Here is an 11,081-nt window from a genome sequence, read left to right on the forward strand (position 1 = left end):
TCTGTCCCCCTTATATCCCGCTCCCCTCTCAGTTTTTCAAGATGAAAATTGTAAAGATCTGTTACATAGCACTTTGAATTTATTGATAGCTAACGTTTCTGAATGCACACTTAATGGTTAAGATTGTGAAATTTGTTTTTTTACCACAATTACAAATAACTTTTTAAGAACGAAGGAGAGGGCAGTCTCGTGGTGCGCTCTTCACACCCGAATTTATTTAGCTTAAAAAAAAAAAAAAGAAAGAAAGGAAAATCAACAAGCCTTCCAATCACAGGGCCTCAAGGCTTGCAACCTGCCTTTTCCCACACTAGCAATGGACTGGAGGATTAGCCAGGTGTCGCCCTCCCTGCAACGGCTCTCGCTCCGCCCCTTTCCCCGCCCACCGCCCAGGCTCCTCCAATCGAGGCCCTGGCCCCGCCCCTGCCCCGTCTCTTTCCTGCATCCGGGCCTGGGCGACCGACTCTGAAGCGTAGCAAGAGGCATGGAGGTCCATGGCGAAACCCAATGCAGCCCGAGCTCTTCCTCGCCCCCCAAGGATGGCTCTGGGGTCTCGGTGTCCAAGGAGCTGCTGACGGCGGGGAACGGCGGCCATGGAGGTGACGGGCGGGTGGCAGCGGCCTGGGGTGCGCACGTGCGGCGTGGGCACACTGCTGGAGCAGCCGGGCGGACCGCAGGTCTTCTGCCCAGGCCCGGCATCCCCGAGTGGAGCTCCCGGGGTGACCGCAGGGCTCTGGCGTACCCGCCGCCGCGTAGATAGCGGTTGGAGGGCCTGCGACGGGCGGCAGGGCCGGGCTAGGTTTTCACATTCCGCGTGGTATTGAGCGTCCACGCTACCAAGCGCAGCAGCAAGACTCCTCCCCTAAGGGGAGGGCCTTAGGGGTCGGCGTCTGGGTCCGAACAGTTGGCTGCTCCCTTAGTAGATAACTGTTAGGCATTACCCTGCCATCGCCACCTCCACCCGTCCATACTCAAAGAATCAGCCCTTAGGGCCGTCCTCTTGAGAGAGACGTGGGTTCAGGGAGTCCACGCGGGATTTCAGACACCATCATAGAGAAATAAAAATCATGAGTTTGAATCCCATCGCTACGAGTGATTAGCTGTGGGACTTTAGGGAAGTTTCTTACGTTTTCAACGCCCCAGTTTTCGTATTTGGAAAAAGGAAGTAGTAGTACTTAGGAATATTTGTGGGAGAATTTAATCTTCACAACAACCCTGTGCAGAAGGTTCTGTTATCTTCATTTTATAGACGAGGAAACGGAGTTACGGTGTAACATGCAGAGAAGTAATTTGCCGGAGATCATGTGGGTGGGAAGGAAGAAAACTGGGATTCGAGTCCAGTCAGTCTGCCTCTAGAGTCCAAGCTCTTTACGTTAATCCAGTGCTAGGCCTAAAGTAGATGGCCACCAGTGATTGTGGAGCTCTGCTTTTTGGGTGAACAGGAGTTTGTTATCAGAGTGAAGAGATTTTGCAGGTATTAGAAACGGGGTGTAAAGCCTTGAGTTGGACTGATTCAGGGAGTGGTGAAGGACGAGACTAAATAGATGGAGTGGGGGCACAAAATTTCTCCAAAGGGTGTTTGGTTTAGGTTGGGAATTTTAAATGAAGGGGAACTAACCAGGCAGGCGTGTTTTACAGTTGAAGAAATGAATACTCGAAGAGGTTGGGTAATTTGCCCAGTATAACATAGCTAGTAACCGATTGTGGCTTCACTTGGCCATTTTACTTAACCATTGTTGTACCCTGTACCACTTCCTGCATTCTGTCATTGCACCTGCTGTTGTCATGGATGGATTTCTGATCCCAGAAAGGTGCGGTTTGATGTGCACTTACTCAGTCAGCATCAGTGACACAGAGATGTACGAGGCAGGCTTAAGAAAGGGGAGATAGATGTACATAAAGAACTAAAATGTTGTAATGAACCTGGGGTACTCCTCTTTTTAAAAGCATATTGGTAAATTAAGTGTTGTGTGTGTGTGTGTGTGTGTGTTTAGGTATATGGGACAGATTGCTCATCAACTCCAAGCCTAATTCCAGAAAGAATTCCACTCTTCAAACAGTTCGGATAGAGAGGAGTCCCCGTAAGTACCCTTCCCCCCTCTCTTCCTCTCTCTCAAGAACCCTCTCTAAATGTTAAATTGTGCCTAATTAAGAAGTTGTTTGATGGGGCCGTCTCTGCCTTCATGGCCAATGTTAAACCACGCAGCCTGGCGGAGAGAGTCTTACTTGGGATTTACATTGTGAAGTCTGTGCCCCAGGGTGGGATTCCTTATATATTCTCCTGCTCCAAGACTGACTGTTCCAGAAAAACTCCTTGTGGGATGAATTTTTGGAAATCAAAATTAGTTATTGTTAATCTCTGTGGGAAATTGTTTTAGAGGATACTGCCCCAAATTATAGGAAAGTTTTTTAGGGGTTACTGAGCCCAAATTTAATACACTTGTTTGAGAAAACACCACCAAACCTCTGGTCCAGATGGCAGTGCAGGCAGACATGGCTCACCTCTTTGCACAACTTCAACAAAATCACAGCTAAAGTACAGAACCACCATCACTCAGAATGTGGAGAAAACACCACCACATTCCGTTAAATTGGACACAATTACATTGTAAGCAACACATGAGGTTACCATGTCTATAAACTAAGAAATCATGAGTATTCTGCAAGGGGAACTTCACCATAGTATATACTATATCTACAGCAGCTGAAATGACTGCATGCCGGCTCTCCACTCATGCAAGCTTTTGTGTGCACACAGGTTTTGGTTTTGCTGGTGGCGAGTGCAGGGGGGTTACATACCTAGGGGTAGAATTGTGAGGTCATTTTGGAAAGTGTTTTTTTATAAAGAGGAAGTTGCCAAACTATTTTCCAGAGTTGGGTGTACCGTTTTGCATTCCAGCCAGCCCCGTGCGAGAGTTTAGTTGTCCCCATTGTCCCACGTCCTCAGCTGACGCACGGTGTGGTCTCTCTGTAGCGATTCCGGTGTGTACGCAATGGCATCACATTGTGATTTCAGTTTGTTTCTCCCTAATGACTAGTGATGTTGAAGAACCTTTCATGTGCTTTTTCACCACTTACATGTTTTTGGTGAAATGTCTGTTCAAACGTTAGCTCATTTTAACAACCAAGTTCTTTATCTTACTGGTAAACAACGTGTCTTACAGTGCACGCCTGCTGGTGATAAATTCACCTCTTTCGTACATCAGAAAGTACTTATTTTGTCTTCGGTTCGGAAAGATGTTTTCAGTGTATGTAGGATTCTAGGTTGATAGGTCTTCATTTTTTAAAATTTTTCAGTATTTTAAAGATGTTGCTCGGCTGTCTTCTGACTTGTATAGTTTCTGTTGAGAGGGCTGCTATTATTTTTGTCGTGTATAAAATATTTTCTTTTCCCTCTGGCTGTTTTTAAGATTTCTTCTCTATCACTGGTTTTCACAATTTTATTGTGGTGTGTCTTGTAGCTTTCTTTGTGATTCTTGAGGTCGGGGTTTGACGAACTTCTTGGATCTGTGGATTTGTAGTTTTCATCAAATTTGGGAAATTTTCGGTTATTGTTTCTCTTCAGATATTTTGTTGTCCCATCTTCCCTCTCACTTTTCTGCAGGGACTCCAGTTATACATCATTTTGCTTTTTGAAGGTGTCCTACATTTCACTGCTACTTGGTTTGGTTTTTAGTCTCATTTTTGTGCGTTTCATTTTGGGCAGTTTCTGTTGGCGTGTCCTCAAGGTCACCAATCTTTTCCGCTCTGTTGTCTAATCCGCTGTCGAATCCCAGCCGGTGTGTTTGTCAGATACTGCAGTTCATATCTCTAGAAGTGCAGTTTGAGTCTTTTATCTGTGTCTTTCCATATTGTGTTCCTGCTTTTCTGTGCTTGCTCGACTATGTGGAGTGTTTATAATAGCTGTTTTAACGTTCTTATTGCTTAATCTGTCATGTGTCATTTCTGGATCTCTTTCCATTGATTTTTTTTTTCTACTCTTTATAGGTATGTTCCTGCTTGTTTGCATGCTTGGTAATTTTTTTATTGCATGTTGTATATTTTGGATTTTATGTGTTGTATGCTAGATTTTGTTTTATTCTGTTTAGAAGAACTACAACTGGGTTAGCTTCAAGGGTTCAGTTCAGCGTGTATTGGACTAGAGTACCATAGGAATATATATTTGGCTTCTCAGAATTTTGGTTCATACCACACATATAGGTCCTTGTTTTGGTCCACTTGATCCATTAGTTAAAAACCAAAGCAAAACAAAATGTGGCCTCATACTTGATCTGAGGTAATAGACGGGAATCTGCAGACACATAATATCTGTATTTTTATTACTCTGTCTGTGACCTGAAGGGGCATGAGAGATCACGTTTATTCCCTACTTAGTATGTGCCAGACGTGCTGTGGTGCTTGGTATGTATGTGACCTCATTTAATTCTTCCAGCAGCCCCATTTTACAGTTAAAGGCCATTTCTTGGCCTTTAACGCTATTTTATTTTCTTTCATACTCTGGACATTTTAGTCACCTGTTGTGTAGCTGTACCAGCGACTTCATGTTTTGAGAGCTGGTTACGTGCCAAACCTCTTTTGAAAGAGAAAGGAACTATTATCCAGTATTTGTTGACTCCCCTGTTCATAGCACCATGCCTGGCAGATCTGACCCTTGTTTTACAGATGAGTAAACTGAGGTTTCAAGTGGTTAAATTAAATGTGTTAGTTATGAGTCATTTTTTTAAAAGAAGATTTTATATATTTTTAGAGAGGGGAAGGGAGCGAGAAAGAGGGAAAGAAACATCAATGTGTGGTTGCCTCTCACGCACCCGCTGGGAATCGAACTGGCAACCCTTTGATTCCCAGGCCTGCTCTCAATCCACTAAGCCACACTAGCCAGGGTGTTACGAGTCATTTTATTGGGCAAAAACCCCAGTGGTTTCAGGCACATCAGCACCCTGGTGCTCGTTGTCATCAGCGGTCTGCTGCTCTGCATCTCTTAGCTCTTTTCTCCTAGGCGTCCGCTTAATCTAGAGCAGGCTCTTCCCCCACCTCTGGCGAGTTGGCCAGTTTATCAGCAGCTCCAGCCTTAGATTCAGCCTCTCTCGCACTCACTCAGAAAGACTTTCTTTCTCAACAGTTCAGACCATGTCTGAGGGTGATCTCTTAGTGGTCTGAGTAGATCACAGTGTCACTGTGTATGCCACTGAAACAACTCGTGGTGGCCGAGGTTGCGGAGCGTGTAGGCACACCTGGGGTGGGGGACGGGAGTGACTAAGAGTGACAACATGAAAGGAAACTTAGGCCTGGGCTGGGTGGCTCTGTTGGTCGGAGCATCATCCCACGCACCAAAAGGGTACGAGTTTGATCTCTGGTCAGGGCCAGGGCACTTGCAAGAAGCAACCAGTGAATGCATGAATAAGTGCAACAACACATCGATGTCGCCTTCTCTCTCTCAAATCAATAAATAAAATTAAAAAATATATATAATAAAAAATAAAAATAAAATTTGAACATGGGCCAAATACTAACATAAGTCTGGATAAACTGTATTCTCTCCTTAGTATTGGACCAAGTACAGACCTTTCTCCCACAGATGGCTCAGGCGAATGACAAGCTAAGAAAAGAAATGGCAGCTGCACCACCTGGTCGTTTCAATATTGAAAATATTGATGAGACGCTTGGAAAAGTTATACAAATGGTAACTATGCTTCGTTTTCATTTCATATAGTAAAATTACCAGTGTGCCTCATCACCGAAAAAGAGAACTTCTCCACTTTAATTCCACAGTTATTTTTCTTCCTGGAAAGTCAGCTCATGTTTCCAGTACTGCTTAGGCACTTGGTCATTTTATGATTGAGGATCTTATAGGTCAGTAAGCTTCCCTGGATGAAGTTTAGGGGTTGAGTAACGCAGAGTCACAGGGGGGCTTTTCCAAGTCAATGTTACATTTGTTATCTTGAAGCGTTAATTCAGTAAGTGTCCTAACTGGGTTTTGGCTTTTTCCCCACCTAAGGCCCAAAGAGGTAAGATAGTCTGACTTATTGAGACTGCAAAAATTAATGGTATGTTTAACAAAATACATAACATAAGCCACATGTGGAAAGGGTTTCAACTTAGGCTTATGTCTTACTTCTGCACTAGAATTCTCTTTATAACAGTGTGTCTGGACAGAGCTGACACCATTGTTAAAAATAACATCTAATTCACCAGCAAATCTGGTCAGCTCCACCTGCAGAATATCTCCCCAATCCAACCACTTTGCCTGAATTCCACGCCTCCCAGCCTGGTCCTAATAATTACAGTCTCCCCTTTGGACTGTTGCAGTGATTTCCTAACAGGTCCCCTTGCCTTCTCCCTTTCTTCCCTGGAGTCTGTTCTTCACACTGTGTGTGACCCCCAGTTTGGGAGCCAGGGGGCTTCCCAGCCCATTTCTAATAAAGGTCAGAATCTTCCGGGGCCTGTGTGGTCCTGCCTCCAGCTCTTGCTGACCTCGTCCAGTCCTCCCTCTCATGGTCTGCACTCAGTTTCAGCCCCTTACTCCAGCCTTTTCCCTCTTTGTAGAATGCTCCTGCCTGCTTTCTGCTACTCGGCTCGCTTTGTCTCTTAGCAATTGTCACCTACCTAAGAGGCCTTCCCCAGTGGCCTTATTATTACCTCATTGTGCTTTATGTTTCTTTATTTTTCTCTAGCCTACACCATGCTGAATATGCAATTGTTTAGTATGTCTTCCTTTCCCAAGTGGAACGGAGGCCAGCAGACATTTCTGTAAGGGGCCGGATAGTGAATACTGCCGGCCTCATGGGCCGTACCGTCCTGTCCGACGGCCCACCTCTGCCCTTGTAGTGTGAAAGCAGCTGCAGGTGATACTTAATGAATAGACAAGTTGTATTAACTTTCCTCACGGATACTGAAATTTGAATCTCATATAATGTTCATGCTTCATGAAATGTTGTTCTTTTGATTTTTTTTCCTGCCACTTAAAAATGTAAAAACTGTTCTTAGCTCATGATCTAAACCAAGACAGGTAAGCAGGCAGGGTTTGGCCAGTAGGCCACCAACCCCTGCTTAAAAACGTGACTTCCACCAAGGCAAGGATTTTGTTATTGTTGAGTCTCTAGTGCCTAGTTTGGAGCGTGGCCCATGCTAATTTGAATGAAGGATGTATTCGGCACACACACAGCTGGGTGATGGGGTTCTCTTTAGACTTAGAGTAAATGTAAATTATTGTGGTGGACTCTGGCAACTAAAAGAATAAAAGTGCCATATTGTATTAAAAACATGTCCTTTGTGCTTCAATATCGTGCTAAATGTTGGTTGTTCCCAGTGTTTTATTGCGACCTTTTAGGGAACCGCCCTGAAGTAAATTTCCCACATGGTGTGTTTTGCAGGACGTGGCCTTGTTTGAGATGAATCGGTCTGGTTCAGAAGAAGAGGACAGTTCAAGAGAGAACTCACAGGCCAGCTCAGAGGACAGTTCAGAGTCCGAGGATGGAGATGACAGCGCCTCCTCTGAAGTCACCATAGATAACATTAAGCTTCCTCACTCAGAAGATGGGAAAGGCAAGATAGAAGTTTTGGACAGTCCTGCCAGTAAAAGAAAGAAATAGCGAAATAAATGATCTCAGAAACAGGTGATCTGTGCCTTCTAATTCTGAGAAGAAGAATGTGCCTCGCTGGCTATTGTGCATTTCGGGTGTATGGTGCTCTTGTGTCATGTTAGGTGTGCTCTGGTTCTCGGAAAAACTGAAGCTGACTAATGAAGAGCTGGAATGGGTGCATTTGGGGATCTTCTAAGAGCAGGCTGTCTTTGATCTCATGCTGAAGAGATTTAGTTTAGAAAGCTTAACTTTATTTTTGGTGATGAGTGAATCTGTTGGCATCTCGTTTCTTCAGCATAGACTTCAGATGTATCAGACTGACTTATTTTTTAATCTTTACCCAAGGACATTTTTTCTTTGCTTTTTAGAGAGGAGGGAAGAGCAGGGGAGTGGGGCGGGGAAGAAATATCCCTGTGAGAGAGAAACATCAATTGGTTGCCTCTTGTATGTGCCCCAGGTAGGAATCAAACCTGCAACCTATGTATGTGCCCTGACCGGGAATCAAACCCGCAACCTTTCGGTTTACTGGACAATGCTCAAACCAACTGAACCACACCAGCTGGAACTCACACTTATTTTAAAGTAAAAATACAAATCACCTGTTTATTTTTGTTTTAAATTATCATCTCAGATAAAACAACCTATGTGGGGTTTTTTTGTTATAACTTCAGAATTGTTGGTTAGCATCAAAGTGGGTTTAGTGAGAGCAAAATTTTTAAGATCTTTTACCATAAAAAGAATTACTTAGATGTAGCTGCCCTCAGGCACATGTCCTTTCATTTAAAATATATATTCTTTTCCAGTATGAGCTGGAAAACTGGTTCTTCTTGGTTTTAATCACTGTTGGTAACTGTAGCCACTCAGTGGATATAGAATTTACTGGTTAGAAAAATTCATGGTTTTTTTGTTTTCTTTTTTCATGAAGCAAGTTTTTTTTTTTTTCTCAGCTACTAGAACTATTCTACATAGTTGCCCACAGTTTGAAACCTGTCAAATGTAGAAAATAGGGACACCAGAGCAAAAATAGGGCACAGAACACAAAAAGGTAATAGCGGTTTTTCCATTAAAAGGCAAAAATGGTCCTACGCTGGAGTTGACTTTCTGCCTCATTCTCAACCTCATTGAACTGTTTCAGGCCTCATCTGCCATAGGGCTGGCTTGGCTCATGGTGTGGGCCTGAGAATTTAAAAGACTGTCTCCAAGTAAGTTGCTGATGGAATTTTGTCCCCTAATGTTCTAAGGCTTTATTTTAACTATTTTCCCTATTCCTTCTCAATAGTGAAATATTTCAATAGTGAAAATACCATAGGACAGGAACAAGTAACAAAAAAATTGTTCAGCCCCATTTATCAAAGAAATACAAACGAAACCAAGGTTGTACTATATTTTGCCCTGTATAATGCACACTTTTTTGCCCAGATTTTTGAGGGAAAAACAAGGATGCACATTATACATGGGCAGTACTAATTCCGTATCTATATAAATGTTTTTAATTCTTTTATTTATACTTAAGCATTAAAAGTGTAACTCTAGAAGGCAATAATGATATATTCGTATGCAAAATAATACCCTGGAATACAATAATTGGTGTTGTTTCTAAATATAAATAAATTAAAAATTGGATTAACAAGTTAAAACAAAAGACTTCTTTTCTATAAGTCTGGTCCAAAACCATGGGTGTGTGTCCTACACGACAAAACATGAACACGGTGATTTCTTCCTATCAGATCGGCTGAGCCTTCCTGTGCGTCAGCGCCATTCCGAGTGTTTTCTGTCTGGGTTACCGCCATTCGTGCGAACACAGATTCACCGGGTTGTACACTTAACATTGGTGCACTTCATGTATGATGTACGTTAACTTAACAGCCGTTTTGTTTATAAGCAGTTTGCCTTACGGTCTATTGGAGAGCAAATCACCATTGTGCCTTGGTTGGTCCAACCCTGTGCTTTCTCTGCCTGATGCTTAGGTGAGAGAGGATGGCAGCCATTCGGAGAATGGTTCTGTTCCTGCTAAGGCTGATGAAATGTTCTCTTCAGACTTGCGGGTTATTATATCATCTGTGGCTCTGTGATAGTTATAAATCAGAAAATGAGGTGTGATGGTCCTTGAAGCAAAAATTTCATCCTGAAGGAGTCTGCCATCTGTTCTCATAATACTTTTAATTACGTATAAATATGTGTGCGCAGGCAACAGTGCCTTGCAGAGTCGCTTGTGGCTGCACTGCGCCTGTACCCACTACTGTAGGAGGAAAGACGAGAAAAAAGTTGTCTTACTTTCATTTGTATTTCCCTCAGCGCCTGGCGTGTGTGTGTGTGTGTGTGTGTGTGTGTGTGTGTGTATGTATACACGCTATACATATATATATACATATATATATATATATATATAGTGCCTTTCACTTGGTTGAAATGTACAGTAAATAGTCATTAAACTATTTTTTTCTTTTTATGTCAATAAAGTAATTCATTTTAAACATCAGTAGTTTACAGTCTTAAAAAAGGGGGAGGGTGAGTAAATATGATTGGTAATCTTTTCCCAAAAGTTCAGCATTGGAATCTTTGCGGTTGACTCGCCACCATCCATTCATGGAAAACCATTGGCAGTGATTGGTTTGGGAATGGACATGGGACATGAACCTTCCCAATAAGATGTGAGTAAAGTCTTATTAGTGGACTGGGAAGGGGAAGTATTTCTCATCCTTAAAAAGGAGGCACATAAAGAGATGGTTCCTTCTTTTGGAGAAAGGTCTGGATATCATATTACTGCATACGATTCCTGGGACTCCCATCCAGCAGCCATAAATGGAGCCAATTTTTGAAGGTACAGTCAGCACACAAGGATACGGAGAGGAGAAAGCATCATCGAGTCACTGCATGCATAACTGTAGATTGAACTGTTGCTGAATTTCTTGTCCCATTACAACAAATTTCCTCATTAAAAAACAAAAAGACCACCACCTTACGAGATACACCCATTCCACAGATGAGAAAATCAGCATGCAGATACTAAGATTCCTAAGGCTTCACAATAAATAAGGGAGTGCTGGACCCAAGTTCTAGATTCAGTCACCTACCCATTGTGGGCCTGTGAGTCGCTCTGCTGTGGGCTCAGGCTCTGAGGCTGTGTGGGTGAGATCCCAGCCCAGCCAATTCTTTCAGGTTCTCCATCTGCCAGTGGGAATAACAGTATCTTCTCATTTCTTTAAGATTTTATTTATTTATTTTTAGAGAGAGGGAAAGGGAGGGACAAAGAGAAGAAGAGAAGCATTGACGTTGTGCAACAGAAACATCAGTCAGCTGCCTCTCACACAACCCAACCAGGGGCCAGCTGGCAATGCAGGCACACGCCCTGACCAGGAATCGAACAGGCAACCTTCCGGTTTGCAGGCCGGTGCTCCATCCACTGAGCCACACCAGCCAGGACTCCTTTGTGGAGTTTTGGTAAGAAATTGAGTTAATGCATATTACGTGCTAAGAACAGTGTTCAGTAAACATGAAGTACTA

The 11,081-nt window shown here is 43.2% G+C and overlaps 1 protein-coding gene across 1 annotated transcript; it reads left to right on the top strand.

Annotated features, from left to right (window-relative positions):
• Positions 1–419: 419 nt before the first annotated feature.
• NOPCHAP1 (NOP protein chaperone 1) lies at positions 420–7,606 on the top strand. Its single transcript, XM_024579395.3, has 4 exons — positions 420–596; positions 1,992–2,078; positions 5,541–5,677; positions 7,368–7,606. The coding sequence occupies exons 1-4, from the start codon at positions 482–484 to the stop codon at positions 7,584–7,586; spliced, it is 558 nt and encodes a 185-aa protein (XP_024435163.1). The 5' UTR covers positions 420–481; the 3' UTR covers positions 7,587–7,606.
• The last annotated feature ends 3,475 nt before the right edge of the window (positions 7,607–11,081 follow it).

This window comes from Desmodus rotundus, chromosome 3, assembly GCF_022682495.2.
Source record: "Desmodus rotundus isolate HL8 chromosome 3, HLdesRot8A.1, whole genome shotgun sequence".
NCBI lineage: Eukaryota > Metazoa > Chordata > Mammalia > Chiroptera > Phyllostomidae > Desmodus > Desmodus rotundus.